This window comes from Falco rusticolus, chromosome 1 (assembly GCF_015220075.1).
Source record: "Falco rusticolus isolate bFalRus1 chromosome 1, bFalRus1.pri, whole genome shotgun sequence".
Taxonomy (NCBI): domain Eukaryota; kingdom Metazoa; phylum Chordata; class Aves; order Falconiformes; family Falconidae; genus Falco; species Falco rusticolus.
In genome coordinates this window covers 32,953,862-32,977,601 of record NC_051187.1, presented here as the reverse complement: position 1 = coordinate 32,977,601, position 23,740 = coordinate 32,953,862, and the positions used below count along the sequence as shown (strand labels likewise).

Here is a 23,740-nt window from a genome sequence, read left to right as displayed (position 1 = left end):
GGAGCACAGCTTCCCCTCCCCTTTCCCGCGCTGGCTATTAGAGGCAAATCCAGGCTCGTTAGTCTTTCTGCAAAGCTCATAATGTGAAAAATGAAGCTCAAGAAAAATTAGCCAAATTACCAGGCTAATCCTTCAGCAGCAATCGCTACGCTGCTGCACATCCGTAAAACAAGACCAGAGAGAGCAGCCGGGGCAGCGCAGCCAGGAAAGCACTCGTGTGTTTGTGGTGTGGCCGGGGAAAGGAGGGGATGACTCCGTGGGGAGAACATGCTCACTGGGCTTAAATGGTGCTTCCCTTTTGTTCCTAAAACCGCCAATTCAGGGAGAGACAGGGCTGTGCCTCCTTCTGCACCCATTGCCCCCCCATGGGGCACGAGGGTCCTGGGGGAGCAGCCGCTCCCGCTGCCCACAGCTGCCTGAGGTGCAGGGATGGGGTGTCCTGTATCCCCCCTCATCCCCGCTGCAAGGCAGGCGTGCAAAGCTCAAGGAGTCACAGGAGGTGGTTCCTGTGTGAAAGCTGGGGTCAGGTACGTGCCAGATGTCCCTCTGGTTATCACGGTGGTTGTAGCGAGGCCCCTGTGAAGCCTCGGATGGAGCCAAGCAGGGAGGAATACGGGGAGGAGGGAGCTCACAGATGGATGTGAAATCTGTGCTTACTTCTAACAAACTGGGACTGGCTCCAGCTGCTGACTCCGGCAGTTCTGGTCCCTGTGGCACAGGGAAGGCAGAGCTCAGCTCTGGCAAAGCCCCGGCATCGGGGCAGGCAGCACCCTGCCCGGCAGCGCTCTGGCTGCCGTCATTGCCCTGGCCCGCGGGCAGCGCCCTTCCTGCAGCGGAGTGTCACAGCCCCCAGCCCCGGGTCACCCTCCTGCACCAAGGATGGGGCAGCTGCTGCCACAAAACCTCACCCAGCTTGGGAACATCGCCCACCTCCGCTTTGGCTGGGAGCAGAGCGGGACGAGCAGAGGCAGGAGGAAACCTCTGGGGGTGGCCAGAGCCTTCCCAGGAAGGGCAGCTTGCACCCACGGAGGGTGCTGCACCCCTGCACCCCACCACAATCCAGATGACTCACGCGTCTCAGCTGCCAGGCTCAGCCACCGTCTTTCTCCGTGACGCTTCATCACACCCACAAATGAACCAAAGGCTGGCAAGAGAAGGCTGGAAGTTTGCAGGCAAAAGCATCCCTGGTCACAGGAACCTGCGGCACCCGAGGCCTCCACCTTCTGCCCTGACACAGCTGGAAGAAAACCAAAGCAGGGACAGCATACTCAAACGCTCCACTGGCAGCTCAGCAACAGGAAGCCCCTGCACCGACCTGACTTGGTCAGGTGGTCTGTTTCAATCACCCATTTTAATGATGATTTACACCAGCAAATCAAAATTTTTATTCTGTTCTTTCCCTCCATATTCCTCCAGCACTTGTACTGTGACTGTGAGGCCATCTTCCAAGGAAAGCAGCTAATGAGGATCAACCCCAGACACATCGTTTTGAAGCAAAGTTTCTTCACACTGAATTTGGCATTTCTTTGTGCGAACCGCCAGCAACTACAGACACATTTAAGTGTTTACAGAGTCAACACGCTCCCAGATACTCACATTGATTACACTGTATTAGAAAATGGTAAATTATTTATCAGGCTTTCTGACTTGTGATTAGCGTAAAGCCTTTCTTGGATGCAAATTGGAATTGTAATTAGACATGTAGAAACCCAGCATCTGAAACCTGTTTTTATTGAAGCAGTGTAAGGTACTTTTTTTCCTTTTGTATCCAGCATAATTATCAAAGAACACTTTGCACGTAAAACACATCAATTTATTAAAACCAGAGACAGTTTTATGTCTGATCAGTGAACTAAAGCTGGTCATCACAATGCCAGGATTTTACAGCTAGTACATCTCAACTTCTTGCATTTGATTTTTTTTTATTTCTGTATTGGAAGAGGAATGCAAGCTCCCCCCCACCTCTGCCAATGTATTACTCAGCTTTGAATGAAGCAATTCTTGAACAGAGCTACACTTAAAAAAAAAAACAAAAACAACAAAACCAGACAAACAGAACAATGATAAAATCTCTTTGGAAGCTATAGAAGAGACCACAGTCACTAAGAGTCAGCTTATTACTTCAAGATACTCTGGCTTCAGAGACTTACCTGCCAATTTCCTTTAGTTCCATAGTACAACTCATTAAAATTTCAGAGGTAAAAAAATGCATTTACATTTGCTAATAAGTTTAAATGCATTTAGGTTTTGTAGTTTGCCAATTGCAAGTTATGGTCAGCTTTTCAGAAGGTGGTGGGTTGGTTTTTTTTTTTTTTTCTACTTAAAAACAATTACTTCAAACTAAAACAAATTTGTGTTTGCTCTGTCACTGACCCCTCTCCATCCCCAGTCTCCCCCCACCCTGGCACAGTTTAAGTACCCAACAACAGGCAGCATGAAGGGCATGCTCGTTTAAGACCAAAGCGTGAGAGATCCCAGAACAGCTATTGCAAAGAGAAAATTTTAAGACTGCCCTTGCCTTCAGCCACTCTCCTTGCAGGTGACAGTACCTGTTTGAACCAGACCTTAAACATGAGTAGGACCCTACTTATCAGCCCAGGCAGAGATCATGGGAAAGTGAAAACTGGTCATATCACTAGAATTGTGCTGTATCTTCCATATTAATTATCTAATTCAATTAGTAGCAGGTAAGAGCTATTTAAGAGTATTTAAAGTTTCCTTTCCACTGTGAATTGCAGTCCAGGAGAAATGGAGACCTGAGTGTCAAGCCCTGAGCTGCCAAGACGCTTTTCACCCAAAAACGTCAAAGCGCTCTGCACATCCACCTTGCCAGCCTCCACTGCCCACCCTTGCAGGACGCCAGGGGAGAAGGGAAGAGACACCGCATGCATCTGAAGCAGCAGAACCAAGCAAAGTGTCGTTATCCATGTTGGAATCCAGCCAAGACCCTCTCTTCCTGCCCCTTGGGATTAGCACAGCAGTTGAGTAAGTAAATTCAAAACAGGATTTTCAGAGACTAGGTCAAACTTGCACCTAGCCCAAGTGCAAGCAGTTGCTGCCGGGTGCTCATGGCAGCCCGCATTCCCAGCGAGAACCAGGCCCGAAACTGGCTCTGCACCCACATCTAGATGCCCTCAGCAACACAGGAGAGCAGGAGAGAAGTTTCCAGGCATCAGGGCACATAAAACTTATCGCTCCGAGGATATGGTGCCAAAAGCTCAGTCTGGCCAGAGGCAGAAGCTTAACTCTCCAAGAGCGCGTGCAGCACTTTGGCGTTTAAAGACGAGGAGGAGTGCAGGGTCACTCCGGGGGCCCCGATATTGGTCTCCCAGCATTCAAATCCACAGGCACATAAGTCTCGCTTGGCTGCTTCCACGGTCAGCGGGGAGGTGTCTGCCAAGAGGAAGGCAAGAGCAGCCAGTTAGTCAGCTAGGCCACTGCAGGGAGACAGAAACGGGACATCGCACGTTTAAACACATGCCCCCTGGAACAGGGCCAATGCCCTGAAGGTCTGACACACATAAATGAACGCACTGAATCGCCTCTGTCTCACACACTGCAAACCACACTGCCAGGCAGCTCTGTGAGACGCCATCCCGTACTCGTGACACAGCTTCACATCCCACTACAGCCCTACGAGGGCTAGCATTGTAACCTTCTGGCTCCCAAACCTGACCCCACTGGCAGGGTCGTGTGGAACAGGGGAAAGATGCCCATGGCAAGCAGAAGGTTACTGACCTGGTCTCAGCAGGGTGATGCCACAGCCGCCCCCGCCAGCTCCAGTCAGCTTGCTGTGCAGGCCGTGGGATGCCGTCACCCGGCACAGCCTATCCAGGGAGGGATGGCCAGCTCCAATCACGTTTAAGTGGTGTTGGTTTATATCAAAGAGTTCCTAAAAGCAACCGTACACACAGGAGATGAGCATGCATTGTGACAGAGGCTCTTCACAGCTGTGGTTCCCTTCCCAGCGAGGTGCAGGGGAGCTGCCCTGCTTTCGCAGCCACCTCTACACGGCCATCTCATTTCTGCAGGGAGTTAGGCCACCAGTGTGTCTCAGGGCCCAGCAGCGCTGGGCAGCAAGATCAAAGCCAGAGTCTGAACTCTGCACTGCTCATCTGTCCCTGTCCCCCTCATGACTTGGCGCTGCTGCTGCACACCACAGTGACAGCGGTATAACAGCTTCTGGACCTCCTGAGAAAATCCTGATCACTGCAAGCTGCCAGCAGGCATTTATTTCAGGTGCTAAATCAGAACTCCCCGATGCCTCCCGACAGCTTCACCTCTCCCCTGTCACACGAGTGTTGAGCAGGAGACTGTGCAAGCCCCCTTGCTGGCCGTGGGAAGGGCACTAAGCCAGCATCTCTCATTCCTGGCTGTCACCCTGCCCTGCTCTGCAATCCATCCAGCATAACTAAATCCAGGGGACTTCTGACACAGCCAAGTCTGAACGGCATTGCTGGAGAGGGGACATGAAATTACCTCCCCCTGTTTGCATTGTGCAGCACTTCTCCCTCCTCGCGGGCAGGCCCTGGGCTGTGAGCCAAAGGGCCACTCACCAGCACCACGCTGGGAATCTGGCACCCAGCTCAAGTGGGGTCGAGAGGGTCCTCCCTGGGGGGGAAAAGCAGTGCAAACCACTCTCCAAGCAAGGCCGCCCTCCAAGCAGAGCTGCCCGGCTCTGGTGAGCTGCAAGCGCATCTCTATCACGCTGTCCCAGCCAGCCACAGACACCACTGCTCCTGGAGAAAGCTGCCACAGCAGCAAAGTCCAAATGGCCAAGGAATGGAGAACACCTCACAGAGATGGGGGTCACAGCTTCTCTCCTCCCAGTACTAGAGGTGAGGAGTTAAGGGGCAAAGGGAAGCGCTTGGGCCACCCTCAGAGTGAGCCTGGAGCAGGGCAAGGAACTGACACCAGGCCCCCAGGCACTGCAGTGCCCTTCCAGCTCATCAGCACCATCAGCAGAGAAAGTTCATTCTCAATAAGGCTGGTCTGACACCCTGACCTGATCGTCTCCCAGGCATGTGGCAGCTGCTCCTATCACTATCGCAGAGGGTGTCACAAGCAGGGAGCCAGCTGAGATGGGAGCAGTCCCAGAGAGGTTCCCTAACAGGAACCCTGTGGCTCCCTCCACCAGCCAACGCCACCAAGTGCTTCCCTGCCTGTGGCGAGCCAGGAAGAACGCTGCACACAGGGAGCAGCGGGAGCCATGCTACAGCATGGCAGGTGTCAGTCACATCACCTTCCCTCAGCTCCACACAGGTCTCCTGCCAACACTACGCAGAAATAATCCCTCTTCCCCCCTCCATTTCTGTACCCCAGAGCATTCCTGTACTGCCTTTAAACAGATGTGGGGAAGCGAATTAGCCAGTCACACGCAGAGCGCATATATCACAAGTTCTGTGCTGGGTTGGACAGACGTCCATCTAGAGCCCTCTTTATATGCCTGAGTGAGGGCACAGCACTGCCTATGATGATCCAAGACACCTGTCATCTCCTGATCCAAAATCTGCCAGGAATTGGATGACAGCTTATGACACAGTAGACTAGTTCGATGGTTCAAATACAATGCTGTCCAGAACTGCACATTTCAGAAACAGCCAAATATATATATATATATATGCTGCATATAATCAACTGTGCCTCTGTGGGCTCTTCAAGCACAAGACAAAACAACAGAGTCAAGACAGAAAGCTGCTCACTGCAGTGCTGCTTCCCAGGCATTGTATACAAGGCTGTTTTGACATCTTTCACGTGAGGATCTCAAAGCACACTTCAAATTAGCCCTCCTCTTCCCTGTCCCCCAACGTTTCCGACAGCCTGAGCAATACGGCATTAAGGTGGAGAAGAATTGTCTGAAGTTGTGCTGCAGACAGCCTCTGGATCTCTCCCAGCTGATGCCAGCTCAGCCCTCATTAGGGTCAGCCCACCCTGATGAGTACAGAAACCCACCACTCCCTTGGTGCAAAGGGAGCAGAAGGACTTTGCTACAAATCCCACGGAAGACCCTCCCGTGCTTGCTGCAGCCTCAGCAGCAGCTCACCCACAAGCAGTGAGGTGCAACAGCCTGAAGCAAAGAGAAGGCTGTACCAAGCATCTGCTAACAGAGTGGCCCTACGCTGCTGCCACGGATTGAGCTGGGACAGCAGCTCCCTGTCCCACCCCAGAGGCCTCTCCTGCACCTCTGCAGCATGCCACAGCTGTGGAGGGGACAACCAACCAGCAAGAGCAAGGACAAACAGAAGTCCTCACAGGAGAACCAAAGGGAGGGAGCCAGGTGCCAACAAGGAACTGCACTGCCGGTACCAAATGGTTCTCAATCGTCCAAGTCACCTGGCATCCAGAGCCAGGCCAGGTTTGCCTCAGCTGGGACACTGCCGCGCATCCTTACCCCACGGTTGCACGAATTGGTATTACAGCGCACTCAGCACTGTAAAGAACTTCTTCCACTTGGAAGCGCGTTTCTCCCCACCACAGCAGCCTCTCCTACTTTGAACAACGCCAAGACAAACACAGATCTTTGTATGCACCTCATGCATCAATGTCAGGTCAGCTCTGGGCACAACTCTGTTATTCTCTGGAGCCAGGATGAGCACAGAGCAATGGGAGCTGGCTCGTAACCAGTCCATCACAAACCAGTGGCTGCTGGGCTCTCTGCTCTTCGCTCCAGCCTTGGCAGTGACAAAGCAGTTGCTTCACAGGCAGTGACTGCCAGAACGAGCGTGCCTGGCCTGTGGTGCAGGGAGGCAGCATCTTGGCCTGAACTCACGCCACGTTTCTTAGCGAAGGGAAACAAAACCTCCAGAGCTACAGGTCCACAAAGCACCAGACCCGCTCCCTCCCTCTCTGTGCACTGCTGTGGAGAGACACCAGCAGCGTTTTCTCTCCCTTGGCTCCAGGAAGGGCATTAAAAGCAGCGCACACAGACCATGGTTTCACTGAGAACTGAACATTTCCTGCTATCAATTTTTTTCTTAGACTTAATGTTCTTTAAATGACGTTTTGATGTTCAACAGTAACAGTGTCTAAAAATACTGGTGAACAAGCCCCTTACCTCCAGCACAGGGTAATACTCTGGTGATGGATTTTCAGGCATCGCTTCCAGAACACTTTGGCACTCCTGAGAAATTGCATCAATGGAGTCCAGCACCGGGTTCATTATGGCAGGGAACTGAGAACGGGGGAAGGCAAGACATGAGAAGAGTGCTTGCTAGTCTTCCAATACCACTGTGATGAACCCAGCCCCAGCCCCTTTGAGCTAAACTATTCCTCACACCATTTGGGGCTATCCATTCACAGAAAAACCCACTGCAGAGCAGGGCAATGGTAAGTTGCTCCCACCTGCAGAAAACGGAAGAGGAGAGGGAAACAGGCCAGAGGAAGGAACTATTCTTTTTGTGGTTGCACACTGGTGATTTTTGTGGCAAGCCCTGTTAATACTGGAGAAAGGGAGGAGGTGAGCTGAAGCCCTGTTCCCAGAGCAGCTGGGATAGCAACAGATAGGAATGCAGCGATGACAGGAGGGATCTCCCAAGAGATCCCTGCAAGACCTGCAGTCCCACATGAGGAGATCTGGGCTTGTGAGGGTTATCTCCCCACCCTGCACCAGCATGCATCTCCATCCCCACGACCACGCAGGTGCTGCACCTTCAGGATCTTCTGCTTAGCACCAGCCACCAAGACCTTGGTGCTTCGAGGGACTTTTGTGTTGGTCAGCAAGATCTTCAGCATCGGCACCCTGGAAGCAACAAGAGATCTCCTTGCCTCTTTCCTTCACAGTCCCCCAGAAGCTCCCAAGGCCCAGAGAGCTACAATTTGCTCTGCCTCAAAAGACCTATTTGAGCATGACACCCAAGATAAGGAGTCCCATTAGTTTTAAAAAAGTTAAGCAGGTGCTTAAGTGCTGGCTGGGTTCAGGCTTGTTCTTCTTGGATACAAGGAACAACTGTACTAGCGCTATAAATAGGACTGTAATGTATTTACTGAAATCCATGTTTTTCAAGCAAATTTTTCCTTTGAAATACTATCTATGAGACTAGCCAGCAGTAGCCATTAACTGCTAATAGAGCAATTTCATGCACTGTGAAAGATTTTAATGGAGTCAGATTATACTTCATTGGCAGGAGGCAGAGGGAACACGCAGGACCTGGATTTGTCTCTGTAGCTTGGTTTTCACACACTCTTAGCACCAGGTAAGCAAAAAGTTCCCCCTCCCCACAATGTCATTTTCTGCCAGGAGCAGATCCGTTCCTGCTGCCCATAATGCCATGAAATTAATATTGATCCTTTGTGCTGTGTTCATCTAATGTCAGATAATGACCAAACATTTCATTGTTCCCATTTACCCCAAACCAAGACAACACTCAAGCTACCCACACCTACAGCAAAACCTGGCTACAGAGCCCTTCCGCCACACTGTTAGTGATCCCCCATCAATCTCATGCCCTACAACATCCACCCAATGCCTCTTTGACATATTCCACCCACCATATGTAAGTGTTATTTTTAAACTCGACTATTACCTCTTTAATGGTGTGATTTTTCCTGATTGGTATCTCAGGGCTCCACCTAAAGTAAAATACATGCATTGTCTCAGTACACAGCAAGCAGAGGGATAACACAGTGTCGTAAGAGACAGAAGGTCTTTCATCTTTAGAACCTCACCCAGAGCATATGACAGTAATTGCAAGAAACACTAACTAAATGAACCATGTTCTCAGACAGCATGAATCTGCCTAACCCTGCTGACTTAATGAGAGGGTCTGGCCGGACATAGTTAACCCAGTGCCTTTCCCTTTGCTCTCCTCTACTCTGGGATCACATTAAATATTTTTTAAAAGGCAAAGACTTTGGCCACCGTTAAATCTTTACTGAAAAAAAAAAAAAAGAGAATCAAGCAGTGATGCCCTGGGGCAGAGCCAAGCATACAGGTTTCAGACTGGACTGAACGTGTGCACTCACGTCAGCAGCTGTCCTTCAGTATGGAATTTCATTGTCCAGAAGGAATGTCTCACTTGGCTCCTACTTATACAGAGGCACTGCGATTAGGTCTCATTAGAAAGATTATTAAAAGTCTCCAAGGACACTTCCAAAACACTTGGAAGTCTCTGTTAATTGAAACTAAATGACAGCTGTCCAACTGCATTTTCTACTGCATTATCCTTGGGACAGGATTAGGTTTCTTTGTTCATGCCAGAATGTTTAAGTATCAGTTATTTGCAGCAGGGTCTCTGCTCCACAGCACCTGCCTGGGGGACGATCTCTGGTGTTACTGCAGCCAGTCCCCAACACCCCAGCTGGCTCCAGTCCCAGCTCACAGATGGGGCAAACCAGGACAGGGATCGAGTCCCCCTACTCAGGTCAAAATGGGGACCTGAATTTGGGAGTTTCTGGTCCCTTTGCTCTATGTACCTCAGCACAGTGAGGCAACCTGCTCCGTTCAGCGACCTGCAGCAACCCCAACCGAGCCTTATCGTCTGCAGAATTGCAGCTTCTGGGAAACTGGTGAGCAGATGCCACAGCTGATGCGCAGTCTGCAGTGCAGAATGGAAACACTCTCCTCAGCACCCATATTCAGTGCCAGGGAGCAGCAAGCACACACACATACCCCAGGTACCAACAGCATTATCCACACCCGACGGATTGCCATGGATCACCCGTTCCCCTTGGAAGGCCCAGCTGTTAATCAAAGTCAGCTCTTCTTCTGTCCACCTGAAAGGCAAGAAAATTACTCCAATACACAACCAAAATCAGCACACGCAGAGTGACAGAGAGAAGCATCAGAAGCCACAGGAGATACAAAAGCGGCAGGAACCATACAAGGTACCCAGTTGCTGTAGGAAGAGCCCCAGCACTGCACATCCCCCCTGTGCACTGCACTCTTTCAGTGGAGAGTGGGCACCGCTGTGTACAGCGCCTAACTGGCCCTCGGCACTTCTCTGCATGGCAACACGTAGAAACACATTCAGCCCTGCGAGGGGAACTGGCACTGCTCCTCGGACTGATACAGCATGGAGGGTACAACCACTACCCAGTGCTCCTGCTGCAGGCCAGCAGCGAGGGAGGGAACAGATTCAGGGAGGAGATCCTAGCCCTGGCCTAGAGAAGATCAAATTTAACTGAATGCAAGTCCAGACCCATTCCCGCCCCCCCGACACTGTGTGTTACCACACATCTTGGCCTGAAATCCTGCTCACCAACAGGCAGGATGATGTATTTGTAGATGCAGAAGGCACCATGTGAGAAAAGCATAGTAAAAGTTGCATTTCACACGTGCAAATACAGCCTCTAATTGCCAGCCGCTCAGCTGCAGAAACCTCACAAACTGGGTCAGAAGTAAATCAGTTCTAACCACACCACCTCTAGCAAAGAACTTTCATTTTTAGGGATTAACTCCGAACACTTCCAAGCTGCACCGCGTGCTGGCACTTAGAGCACAGAAGGGAACCAAATGCAGATCCAGAAGGTGTTATGCTAAAAACACAAACCCAGATCTTTGTTGTCTTAAAAGCAGCCACATAAATTGGTAAGTGCTTTGAGAGTTTAAATGCTAGCACAAAGAGTTTGGTGCTGGTCAGACTCAGCAAGGGTTGAGACCCCCAAGTGAACATGCTAATTAATGGGCTGTAGCAATACAAAAAGCAAACGCAGAGCTGCCAGTTACAAAGCAATTCACAGAATGGTCAGGGTTGGAAGGGACCTCTGGAGATGATCTAGTCCAACTGTCTAGTCTAATTGCTGGCTGCAACTTGACTGCAATTCCACCACAGCGATTTCTCTCCCAGCGCCTCTCAACACGCCACTGCTTTGGGCCTGCAAGGCATGCACCCGTGCACCCACCTTCAGAACTCACCAGTCTATTTCAAACCCACTCACTTCCACACTGAAGGACTCTCTCAAACCCTGTCACTGCAAGGGAAGCTCAACACCCACAGGGAGCCAGCCAGCCCTCCCCCTCCTTGCTGTAACAAATTTAGACTGGCACAGGCACACAAATACACATCTCTGATCCTCCCCTGCCACACCGCTCGGATTGCTCTGCGGTCCAGACACACAGCGCGTGTTCCAAGCCACCGTTCAAATGGCCTAATGTATGGTAGCATCGGATACCCCAGCATTGGGGATGCTCCACAGAGATCAGAGCTGGTGCTTGGTGCAGCGAGAATGTGCATTCGACAGGTTTTTAGAATACAGGGCCCAGAACAGGTATTACGTGACGGAGCAGAGGCACAAACATGGATTTTTGGAAAGCATCACATAGTCTTATATGAAATAATGAGAATGGTCACTGACCACTACTAAGGCAAGACAGAAGGTCTGAGAGCTACCTGGAAGCTGCTTCCTTTAACTCCCCCGCTTCCCTGGGCCTCAGCTGAATGTCTTTATCCATCTCCACACACCTTTCATTTCACTTGCCAATATTTAATCTGTGAAGCATTCAGAAAAACAGCTCACACCGCCGCTACTCAAAATAGAAGCGCAGTTTGCTGTAAACCACTTGTTTTTAATCCTCTTTGAGAGGCTGCGATTCTTCTCTACACAGGAGTCATTATATCACGCTGCTCTTTTCTTGCGACGTTAAGCAAAAACCTTCTGAAGTCTGACACCCCCATCTCTCACTTACCCTCTGCATGCCAGCTGGAAGAAAAAAAAAAAGTTACACTGTATTCAAGCTGAAGCTAAGAAGTACGAGCAGGGAATGAAGACATCCTCACTGCTCATTGCCTGGTTTGGAACTGGCCTTTTATTTCTCGTGCTGTGTGACTATTTGGGAGATTTGCCTGAGCAGGGTGTACAAACTGCTCCACTCCAAGAACGTGTTTCTGGGTCAGGCTGCAAAACTGGGTTTTGCAGCAGAACAGAGCTACTCCCTCTTGCTGTCTCACTTTTAGACCCCCACAAAAACCACAGAAGCCAACCATAAAAGGTTGCACCTGGCACGAAGCACACAATAGAGGGTTCTGCTGCTCCAGCTGTGATACGCATCTTTAAGCAGAGCCTACTTAGACACAGCAGAGCAAACCAGTTTTTCAAGACTGAACTCCACGGGAAAGCAACCCAATGGCAGGAGGAAAGAAACTCCCTTTCACCAGCCACTGATAAAGGGGAAGCTCAGGCAGGAGATCAGCAGGAAATGTACCACACGCAGAAAAAAAAATCATCATGAAAATGCACAAACCCCAGAAAGGATCAACTCCTTGAGTACTCAAAGCAAAAACTGGAAGATGCTCAGGGACAGAGAGGAAATAGAGGTTAAAAAAAATGCCACATCAGAGTATGTGTGGGTTTTTTGCTTGGCAAAATAAAGCGCTTTTTTTTTTAAAAAAAAAGTATATCTGTCTTACACTAGACAAGTGAAAGGGTGGAAGTTTTATGAAGTCTCTGCATCCAGTTGCTTTTACCAGGAGAAGCAAATTGTAAACACATGATTCACAGGTCAGAGCCCTGCGACAGGGCACGTCTCTGCTGCTGGGAACACACGGCAGCGATAGGAGAGGAAAGGAAAGGAGCTGGGCTCAGAGGGCCGCTGCTGCGGCCACAGCCCAGGAGTCGGCTAGAGAGATCAAGAGAGGTGCCAGCACCAGAATTTCTGCAGCTAGAAGGAAAGACAGAGAGCACAGCAGAGCCGCCGCAGGCCATGCAATCAAAGCAGGAACACTTCCTCAGTGCATTACCTGGCTGTGGACTCTCCCTCCTTCAGAGGGCACGAGATGGCTCCGCACACTGTCAGCAGGGCCGCTGCCAAGCAAACAGCATAGGCGGCACTTGAACCCAGCCCAGCTCCCGTGGGCAGCTCAGACCACACCAGTATGTCCACGCTCGGAACATCTCTGAAACAAAAACATACAGGATCTAACACAACGACCTTGAATTCCGTCTTGAGACAACATTTCAAAGGCAAAAGATGCCAATTAGGACTGATCGCAGGAAAAGCTAGCCAAAAACTGGCAACATCAGCACATGCATACGCATCGCATCGGAGGCACACGGGCTTCACGAGTGCTCAGTTAGCACAGCTGAGTAGCCTTGCTAAGCTATTGTACTAGAACAAAGCCTTGCTGAATTGGATCTATGATTAGCACAGCTTGTCAAGCTGCTAGCAGGGGCACTTAGTAACCAAATACTTGAGCAGCACCATAAAGAGACCCTTCAAAGATTGTTGTAAACACGATTTTAAATGTATTTCTAAATGAAGCATAAATATCCCAAATCCATAATTGCAGTTACATCCCACTGGAGCGACAAGCTGATGGGGAAGATTAAAGACGCACATATCTGTGCCCACGTGCCCCTTTTCTCCACCGAATGCATCTGGGTTGTGTTACAGACCCCAGTATCAAACCCAGGACCTTTTCACTGGCTGGTGAGTGACACTGACTACGAACTGATGTTTTTGGAGCAGGTTGATGACAGCCCCAGTGCTATCACCAAGCAACTCAGAGACTGCAAAGCAAAACACAATGCAGCTACACATGGTAATTCTTTAACCTTTGATTTCTTTGCTATGAATATTGAAATCAGGTTCTACTTGGTTTTAAATAGCAAGCAGCGCTGTATCCGACATCGCCCCAAGCACCTGTCCAGTAACTTCCACTGGTATCATCAACAGTATTGGTCAAGTTTAGAAACTGGAACAGCTCTGAGCTGCGTTTACCCCAAGTTCTCCTATTTTTAGGGAGATTCAGCCCACAGGAGCAATCAGACTTAGCTCAGACAATGAATTCACAGCTCATTTCTGCAGCAGTTTTCCTAACCTGAGCCAGGATGAAATGAGCTGTCTGCTGGAGGGAGGGATGTCTGTGCCTGCTTCTGTTGACTGTGCAGGAACAACAGGATGAACTGCTTCAACTTAAGCACCTCAAAGCCAGATGCCTAAATGAGAGCAGATGATTCCCAGCCCGCCTCCTTGGGGCACCCCAGCCACCAAACAGCTCAGCTCTGAAGAGTGTCTTCTGAGGCACTCAGAACCTAAATAAAGTGAGATTCCTTGTAATTTCTTATTTTGCCTCAAAGATTTCATTTCTTCCTGTGACCTTGTAGAAGCAATTAATGGTGAACAACACTCGAGATAACATATTTATTTTGGGGCAGGAAGATAGCCTTACCCATACTTAGCCGAAATAGCCAGGCACATATAAAGAAAGGCAAGAGTAGCAAGGCTCTCGGGAGCTGAGGCTCCAGCAGCGATTCCAGCAAACTCTTTCAGTGTATCCAGCTGTTCTATGCTGGGGGACTTAGATTCATCAAAGTCAGCTATGGAAGCAAGCAGGGAAAAATTTAACACTTAGAAACCAGGAAACTGTTAAACTTGAAAGTAGTATATAGAAGAACAACATCTCCTGTTACAGTGGGCAGAAACAGACTGAGCCAATTTCAGATTTCACCTACAAACCTTCTACCTAAGGATTCATGATAAAATAAAAGCAAAATCTCCACCAGTCACTCCGAAAACCCAGTGTTTCTACGTTTCACACCTAAGTTGTATTATAGCAACTGCCTCCTTGCCTACACTTCCCAGTGCACCCATCCATCACCAGAAGGGATATTCTGCTGTGTTTCACACAAGTCTGGACTCCAAATGGCCAGGAGCAGGCAGAGCATAAGAGAACTTTTGGTCAGTGCCGAGAGAGGTTACCAATGCTCCGACTCAGCAGACTTTGTTCTGTCTTCTGCTAAGGAAACGGTGCTCATGAGGACCACGAGTTAATGCCAGCTGCTCTGGAGGGAAACAGCACAACCACCAGTCAGGGACCGCACCCAGCATAAGATGCTGCAAAAGTTCCAGTGAGGGCTGGCAAAGGGGCAGGAAAACAGGCCCTGTATCCCTGCCTTCCCCAAGAGCTCTCAACTCAGACCAGATTTGGTAATACACCTGGATGTGGTCCCCGGCTGGCTCCTGTATGTATTACAGCACTGCCTGAGCCACAGCAGTACTAGAACAAGCCCTTAGGAACCTGAACCAGGAGGACACAGCCAGGGCAAGGGCCACTCTCGGGTCCCAGAGCATCAGGCAGGTCACAAGAGGCACAGGGAGGGAGCGTGCGTGCCTGAGCCGGCAGCGTGCAGGGACTCAGTAGTGAAACACACACTGCGCGTGGTCAGAGAGAAGGCCCAGCGACGCTCTGCAGGGGCAACAACCAACGCTGCGGGGTTCCAGCGGGGCACCCATAGGGGCCCCAGCGCAGCCAGAGGGCACCGAGCAGGCCCGGGAGCCCCACAGACACAGGGGCAGCGGCTTCCTCCTCTCAGCGCTTGCCTGCAAACCCCCTCCGCAGGGCCTGCAGGCGGGGGGTCTCCCAGCTCCTCACGACGCCGACGCCGGGCAGGCGGACGCGGACCCGGCCCTCACCGCAGGGCCGCAGGCGGAGGAAGGTCCTCAGGTCCAGCGCCACGGCCAAGGCCACCTACGGACAAGGAGGAGCGGCGTCAGGGGAGCTGAGGGGAGCCGAGCCGGAGCCAGGGGAGCCGGGCCGGAGCCCCGGGAGCCGGCGGCAGGCTCCTTACCTTGCCGTGCACCACGGCGTGCTCCCCATGGAGGATCACCTTCCCCGGGGCCGACAGCAGCAGGCTCCGCTCCCACATCGCCCGCAAAGCCGCCGCCACCGCCGCCTCAGCCGCCTAACTCCAACCACGCGGACTGACAGCCCCGCTCGCCAATGGGAGCCGCGCTCTGCCCCACCCTCCTTACCCTCGAACCAATAGTCGGGATCCTTGCGAGGGCGGGACATCGGAAAGGCCAATGGCAAGGCGGCGGTGCGGAGTGGTGCGGCGCTGGGGTGACAGCGAGCGGGGGCGAAGGGAGGGACGGCGGCCGCCGAGGGTCAGGGGGCGGCGGCGGCGGCGGCTACGGCGGCCGGGAGGGATGTTGCGGCGGGCGGCAGGCGGGGGGCTGCGGGGGCTGCTGGCGGCGGGGCGGCGGTGGCAGCACAGCGGGGCGGGCAGGTAGGTGAGCGCCGGGATGGGCCGGGGGCCCGGCGGGGGAGGGCCCGGTGCTTCCTCTCACGACCTGTGCCCCCACAGCCCCGACGGCGACCCCCCCGCCCGCGGCCCCCGCAGCGACCGGGCCCCGAAGATCTACACGAGGACGGGAGACGCAGGTAGCGCCCGGGGGCGGCGAGGGGGGGACCTCGGGCAGAAGCCCGGCCCGACCCCAGTGGCTCCGCTGGCCGGTCCTGGCCTCTGAGCGCCGCCCCCGGGCCCTTCCCAAAGGCTTCTCCAGCACCTTCACCGGCGAGCGGAGGCCGAAGGGCGACCAGATCTTCGAGGCCCTGGGAGCCACGGATGAGCTGAGCTCGGCCATCGGGTAACCCCCTGTCCCCGCAGCCCGGCCCGCCGTGGAGGCCCAGCCGTGGCCTGCCGTGCTCTGCGGGAGCCCTGGCCCCGGGCAGGCCGCACCGCTCTCCCCCCTCCCCGTGCCCAAGGGCCTGGGGACACACCCCAGCCCCCTGCTGCGGGGGGTCTTGGGGCAGCACCTCTGTTCAGAACCGCGCTCCCAGCACCCATCAGGATACGCTGTGCCCGGGTTTCTCTGGAGGGTGGCACTGACAGCCAGGAGTGGCCAAATTTCCTTAGGAAAAACACATATACAGTCATGGTCATTTTTTTAATTTTCAGCTAACTCTTCTTTTCTTTTTTTTTTTTTTTTTTTTAACATAGGCTTGCTGGTGAATTTAGTAGTGAAAAGGGCCACACGTTTGTTGAGCAGCTTCACAAAGTGAGTATTAATGATAATCCTCACCCACTGTAGTCACATCTGTGCTATTGAAATGTATTCTTAAACTCTTTAACATTTAGACACAATGTTCCCGCTGACACGCAGGAATTTAATAAATTTAGTATTGAAAGAAATATTTAAGACTCTGACCCTTGATTGCACTCTTAAATAAATTTCTTTAACCAAGAAGTAAACTGGTAGAACAGGTAATTAGTTTGGGGCAGACAAACGTATCACTAGGTTTATTCAGACCTGTTACTATACATGGTTATGGACACAAGTCTTGTCCCATAGCCTCAGATTTGAAGTCGGGGCAAAGTAACCACGTGGGCACGAAGGCGGGTGATGTGTTCCACTGTGGCAGTCTGTGAATTTTGGTAATTAGCTGTGCTGTGCACAAGAAAGCAGAAGGAGCTATAATCAGAGATTTTAAAAAGCTTTACCAGACAGTCTCTTTAAGTATCCCAGACTATGGAGAGATGCCCATTTTGGAAGTGGATGTGACATCAAGCCAGTGCTGTCTGCAGCTGTTTGTCACTGCTTTTCTTCCAGAGGTTACTGGTTTGGTGTCCTACCAGCAAAGGGATTATGTGAGCACTCCCCAGCCTGCTTTCTGCAAAGTCAGCCAGGGTGGTTTAATGTGCCAGTGAAAACAAGTACATGTGCTAATCTGGCTTCTCATAAAGCAATTAGGGAGCACTTATCTGATCCCCCCTGCCAGCAGGCTGGGGGATGATGAACAACAAGGGTAGGATCTTCTTTAATCAGCACAACCAGCTGTCGCCTCCCAGATCTTACTGCAGTTCTACCGGAGCATCAAAGGCTGGTTAATGAAAGCGCTTCTTATTTTTGTCCTGATTGCCACATCTAGGTCCAGTGTATGCTGCAGGATGTGGGCTCCAACATCGCGACACCTCTCTCCTCAGCCAGAGGGGCTCATTTAAGTAAGCCCCACAGTATCTTTCCTGGGATAACGTTTCTTGAATCACAGCTATCTTTCTAGACTGGCAATGGGGAGGTTGTTCCAGTATGTGGTAGGTAGAGCTACCCGAGGGCTGCTCCGCAGTGCGTGTCTGGGTGCTGAATGAAGTCACGCACGGCCCCACAGGCTGCTGCGTTCCTGTGACTCAAGCGATACAAGCTGGTCTGAGGTGCTGCCCCAACACTGACACCCATCCTCAGCTGCTGAATGGGGAGCCAGCCCTGCTGTAGCAGGAGGATTTTTTGGGGATGCTTCCTTAGGGCTTACTGATCCAAGAAATATGACAGCAGACCAAATCACTTCTGCATTTCTTTTAGTTGATTCCTCTTTTCCCTCTGTAGAACGAACGTATTTTAGTGAGAAGCCGGTTCTGGAGCTGGAGCAGTGGATTGACAGTTACTCTGAGCAGCTTCCTCCACTCAGAGCTTTCATCTTGCCAGTAGGTACTGCTTATGCCTTTTGCTGACTAGGGAAGGCTCTCTTTGTTGGGGTGAATCTGCTCTACCACTTGCTGTGGGAAAACAGGTTCTGAGACCGTTATTTGCATGGACAAACAGCAAAAGAAAAACAGAGAGAAGGACCCGGTTGAGTTAAATTTCCCCATCCTACTGCATTCAGATACCTCTTCCCAGTTGCCTAGCCGTAAGACAGGGCTCAGTTGTACGCCTGTGTGAGATGTGATAAGCTTTGCTGCAGTTACACAATAAGGTGGATGGCTGTATCTGTTGTTAGCAGACATTGATGCGCTGTTTCATTGTTGTTTCAGTCAGGAGGTAAAAGCAGTGCTGCTCTCCATTTTTCCCGAGCTGTCTGCCGCAGAGCTGAAAGGTGGTGAGTGTTGGCTGTAGTGTAACAGAATAAAATTGATAAAAGGTGATCAGAATGCTGCAATGATAGCAAGTTGTTGCAGTCAGAGCAATCAACCGTAGCTGTATTGCACTCAGCTAGAGCTCGAGTTGAGCTTTGTATGTTTGTATTAGCCAAATTCCAGGAGTGCAGTCAGCAAAAAGCAAGTCTCTCTTCCCTCCCCTGAACTGGGTCATTCCAGCTAAGAACTTCAGAAAGAACAGACAGGTTTACACTGAGATGCATCTACGTGTTCAGCTCCTATCTGGTTTGCTAAATGTATTTTGTAGGCTGGCACACATGGAAGCTGGGGCACTGGCAGGGAAGCTTGTAGTGGCTTAAGATGTTACTGCCCACACCTACCTTGTCTCACTTCTCTGTTGGAGATGAAAACTCCCCTGGTAAGGTCCATAGAAGCCAACTCTTGCCTGCTCGTTATGTAAATCACTTCCACGGAAAGTCTCTTGTCTTAGCCTGAACCTGCTCATCAGCAGTTCTAAGTTGCTGGGGATTCTTTACTGCAGCTGCTGATGTGCAGGAAGATGTTTTTGTGGATGTGCTCTGCTGTGAGAATCGCTACTCTGACAAGATACACTGGAGCAGCATGATCTTAAAAAAAACTAATCACAGTCAGTGTTTTCTTGTCAAAAGAAAGCTAGAAAGAGCTGTATACCAGTCAGGAGGCAAGGAACAGCTCTGTGCCCTCAACAAAAGGGTCCCTGTTTACCTGCAGAAAAGGACCATTATCCTGCAAACTACTCCTATTGTTGAGTGATACCCACTAATGAGTATCCTTTAGAGGAGGGGAGCCATTACAAAAATTAGTTGCATCATTTAGCCACCGCACATTCCCCTTGGGGAAGTAAACAGCGTTCACACCTGCTGTGGAGAGTTAGAATGGGGACTTCAGGTGAGGTTGCGGTGTGAAGGTTGGTGCTCCAGTGCATCGCAGTCCTTTGTGCATTCAAGAACTACAAAGCTAAAATTTTTTTCTTTTTCTAGCGTGGTTCCTTTAGTACAAGCAGGAGAAGCAGATCCAAACGTGGCCAAATATTTAAACAGGTAAAAAAAAACCAACCCAAATCCCAAAGCCTTGCTCTATACTACTGAAGCGTGCCTCATGTTGTTCCCTTAGTCTTGGGATAAAGTGGTGGGGTTTTACTTCTCAAGAAGCTTCCCTTCTAGAGTAAGATGTTTGAAGTTTCAACAAGCAGCTTGTTGAGAAGTATTCTTGCAAGGCCTGTATGTTTGCAGGCACTGCTGCAGGGCTGAGGGAGTAGTCAGCTTTCTTAACGAGGGCCATTTTGGAAATCTTTTTTCGCGTGGTCTCTGCCTTCCTTCACCTGCAGTTCTTGTGCTGTACTCAGAGTGATTTGCTGTGTAGTTGTGCATTGCTGGATACGAACACACGTGGTGTGAGAAGCGGTTTCATTGCTTTTTCCCTTGGTTTCCAGACTGAGCGACTATCTCTTCGTTTTGGCGCGTTACGCTGCAATGAAGGAAGGGAAGGAAGAGAAAATATATATAAAGCCTGAACCGTAACTGGGAGCTGGGATGTTTCTTTCCTTGATCATGGGAAGCTAAATCCAGCAGTCTGCTTTCCCCCATCAAGGAAGGGAAAGAAGGCAAGCCTGGACTGGAAATGTGAGCTGCCAAGAACTTCCAGCTTAAATAACTAGGACCTTGTTCATAACTACTGTGAGGGACACAGCTCTTCTGTTCACTGGGCCTTGTCCTAATGCCTTTGTACGACACTGCAGTGATGGCATCAGAGTTAGCTTGCCCTGGGTTGGAGTTGAGGCAGGAGACTTCAAAGAACTACAGCTGATTTTCGAGCGATGTCTTCGTTTCCCTAGGCAGTGGCAGGTGCTGTGGAAAAGCTTTGACAGGACTCTGAGGAATGAAGAAGAGAAAACAATCGGCTTCTCTTTGTAAGTCATAATGCTCATATGGAACAGCAACTGGGTAGAGATTCAGGAACTCTGTCCACAAGCTTTGAAATAATAAATGTGATTTACTTGTACCAAAGGGCCCTTAACTGTCATACTTTAATACTGAGCCCAGCGTGCTTTTCTTTTTTAAGTTGCTTTCAATCCATCAGCTCTGGCTGAAGCTGAGCTGGGTAGATTTACAGGAATGCACTAGGAATTCTTTGGCTCTGGCTGCCTCTCTTTACACATGTGAAGAATGTCTGTGCTGACAATCCAGTGCGTCCTCTGCCAGGAACTGAGGCTCACACAGGATCGAGGGATTAAAGGAGGAAGGGCCAAATCATACAGGTCGTGTCAAGCTCAGTTTAGATAGCTGGGGCTAACTCCACACCCCTTTGAACGCACAGGTTTGGTCACAGCATCCCCCTCTGGATGCAGGTACCAGCTGATGGAGTAGAGCCCTCGTTTAGTTTGAGTATCTATCTACTAGGGGTGACTCAAGCCACTGAATTTGCAGATAAAGGGGCTGTGAGGAGTAGCAGGGGCTTGGTGCCTCCTCAGCTGACAGCTAGAGGTGGAAGAGAGAGGCTGGCACCCAAAGGGGCTCGTATCACACATGTTAGCAGCCACATTGACCTCGGGAGTGTCACTGTCACGGAGTCCTCAACAGGGTAGACTAGAGCACGTCCTAGAGCTTAGAGAATCTGGCTGCAATTGTCACGATGGCAGAATGCAGAGCTTCAGCAGAGCAGGCAGAAGACATCCTCTGTTCCAGCTTCCTGATGGACCGAAGAGTGCCAAAAAACCATATTCTCTATGTAAACAAGTGCGGTACAGCCAGCTGAATGAGTTAACACCTTGCTACCCACGCTGCCTAGAGAACACAGACATTTACAGTTTTACAGGCAGGTCCAAGCCACTTCCAGCTTGGAAATGTGCTTGGGAAGAATACGTATCAGACGGGGTCGTTTAAGTCTTCCCTGTGTATGGAGGAGCATCGTGGCAACCCGTGGGCTGTGAGGTGATCCACACGCATCAAGAGCGCTTGGCCTGCTCTGAGGGTGCCAATTTTAGTGGTGAGAGCTTTTAAGCCAGTCATGCAGCTTGCTCTGTTCAATTAGTTAAGTAGAAACAACCTGAAACTTGCTTCCCGAAAAAAGTCTCTGGCTTTTGTGTTAACTTTTTAATCAGATTGGGGTCAGAGTGAAGAATGCCCAGCACTAATAGATACCGCTGTCTCATTACTCACCCTTTTTTTTTTTTTTAAAAAACAGATATTTCATGCCTATTGTTAATGCACATTTTTCACAGAGTAATTTTCCAAGCCTTAGCCTGTAACACATCCCAATGACAAATGCTCTTGATTTGGACTGTACCGTCAGCTGCAATGTCACATCAGACATTTTCTCAATGCCTGCTCCAGACAGGCCATCCAGTTTTATGATAGCTCTGTCTCAGTGATCACTATTGAACCTTAGGAATCTAGAGGCTTTTCAAGTTTAATTGAATAAAATTCTTTGCAATATAAATTCTTCATGAATGCTATATAAATCAGCTCCGGGATGGATTTATAGTATTTTCTTCTTTTCCAGCTGGGGGGAAGAAATCTCACTACTGTTTTGGGACCAAAGCTAGTATTGTTTTGATTGCAAAGAGAAATAAATTTAGCTACTACACTTAAACATGATATAGAGATTAAATTTATTAGGGTGCACTCAGCTTCCAGCTCCCTCCTGTTCCGTTTCTACCCAAAGACATCTGTGCAATTGTTTTTGTGGGGCTGAAACGGAGGGAGGCTGGTGTCTGGGGTGACCCTGTTGTTTCAGTTAAGCAGGCACAGTGGGCCAGGGCTTGAATTTAGGAGCGAGCAGAGCTCAGGCTGAGCGTGGTCCCAGCCCCACGCGCTGCTGCAGCTCAGCAGAGCTCTGCAGGGGCCATGCTCAGCCCTTAGAGGGGTCACAGCGCGCAGTGTTTGTCCTCTGCTTCACCACCTTGTCGTACAGTGCTCGGCAGTGTAAAAGGGACCTTTCTGTCCTGAATCCTGTCCCCGCGGTACGCAGGGGAGCTGCTTGCCATTAAGCTGCAGCAAGGCTTGGATCCTCGGGCCCCAGCGCACCCTCTGCACTGGGCTGGGAGCAGAGGCCAGGGGTGTGGGGACACTGAGGCTGAAGCAGGGACCTTGTTCACCAGTTCAGTGAAGAAGTTCCAGCGTGGCCAAGCTGGCATCTCCTACCGATCACGGAGCAGCGTGCAGTAATGCGTGAGAGCCTGGTGAGACAGCAGGAGCGAAATGTCTCTGAAATGAAATACAGGCTTTAAAACAAATAAAGCTCCGTTGCTCTGGGTTTGTTTTTCCAAGTCCTTTGTCCCCACCCAGCAAATCTAGCCATACAGCATAGGGATTCCAGTGCCTGCACCTCATTAATATAATGGGAGGAAGGCAGATGCTTTGTCCATACTGACCGTATGCAGAGCCCAGATACATTCCTGCCTAGCAGGGTTCCTTATTTATGATTACGTTGGAGCTGCCAGCACAGACATATGTTGCTAAGGGTCGTTTATTCTTGTTTGTAAAATATATGGCTGCTCCTAGCTTACACACTGTCAAAACTGGAAGAACTGGCCCCAAAATCTCTTGCTGCATGATTGGATCAGACGCCTGTACATCTGTTAACGCTGTAGGAGCTGTAAAATGAAATAAGTTTCACTATAACTCAAGCACCTCTATTACCGCCACGATGTGTAAGCAGCAGAACTGGCTGCTGCTCTTGCAGAAATGACACAAACATACATTTTGCCAAGTCATATGTAAATTCATACGAGGCAGCATTTCCTCTGCTAATGCACAGAAGGAAGGACTCGCACGTGTGTGCCCCCACCTTGACAAGATGCGTTGGCCCCACAGCATGGGGCTTGGCGTGTTTTGGGGTGCACAGCCCCAGCAATGGGGAGCCAGCAGCAGCCCTGAGCTCCTCCCTTCAAGCTGGAGGACCAGAAGGGACTACATCTGCCATCAGGCCATGTCCTCTGCAGTCGCACACTCCTGAAATACCCATTTTGCCTGGAAGTGGTCAAAGGAAAAACCTCCCCACCCAAACAGCTTGTGCTACAGCAGGACCTGGCTAGAAGCGGGCACCTCAAGGTGCCCAGAGCTACTGTGCCTGCATCAGACAGAAGCAGGGCTTGTTTGCATTGAGAATCAGCCCGGTTGCATCAAGGAAAGGGCTGTCTCGGTCCCTCAGTTCCACCTCTGCTGCAGCCTGGCAG

The 23,740-nt window shown here is 50.7% G+C and overlaps 2 protein-coding genes across 5 annotated transcripts; one reads left to right on the top strand and one right to left on the bottom strand.

The window, feature by feature from the left end:
* Window positions 1-1,361: 1,361 nt before the first annotated feature.
* Window positions 1,362-15,648, bottom strand: MVK (mevalonate kinase). 3 transcript variants are annotated; one of them, XM_037381572.1, is made up of 10 exons: window positions 15,505-15,647; window positions 15,257-15,404; window positions 14,106-14,253; window positions 12,675-12,830; window positions 9,608-9,711; window positions 8,523-8,568; window positions 7,648-7,738; window positions 7,055-7,171; window positions 3,739-3,892; window positions 1,362-3,393 (listed from the first exon to the last, which is right to left on the bottom strand). In XM_037381572.1, the coding sequence occupies exons 1-10, from the start codon at window positions 15,580-15,582 to the stop codon at window positions 3,242-3,244; spliced, it is 1,194 nt and encodes a 397-aa protein (XP_037237469.1). In that variant the 5' UTR covers window positions 15,583-15,647; the 3' UTR covers window positions 1,362-3,241. The 3 variants fall into 3 exon arrangements, with proteins under 3 accessions (XP_037237469.1, XP_037239108.1, XP_037238299.1); XM_037382402.1 differs by having other exon boundaries at window positions 3,338-3,437; window positions 15,505-15,648; XM_037383211.1 differs by lacking the exon at window positions 12,675-12,830.
* On the top strand, window positions 15,642-20,570 carry MMAB (metabolism of cobalamin associated B). 2 transcript variants are annotated; one of them, XM_037389165.1, is made up of 9 exons: window positions 15,642-15,763; window positions 16,021-16,097; window positions 16,210-16,303; window positions 16,657-16,714; window positions 17,586-17,658; window positions 18,038-18,135; window positions 18,463-18,527; window positions 19,545-19,604; window positions 19,997-20,570. In XM_037389165.1, the coding sequence occupies exons 1-9, from the start codon at window positions 15,657-15,659 to the stop codon at window positions 20,082-20,084; spliced, it is 720 nt and encodes a 239-aa protein (XP_037245062.1). In that variant the 5' UTR covers window positions 15,642-15,656; the 3' UTR covers window positions 20,085-20,570. The 2 variants fall into 2 exon arrangements, with proteins under 2 accessions (XP_037245062.1, XP_037245902.1); XM_037390005.1 differs by lacking the exon at window positions 15,642-15,763 and adding an exon at window positions 15,847-15,942.
* The last annotated feature ends 3,170 nt before the right edge of the window (window positions 20,571-23,740 follow it).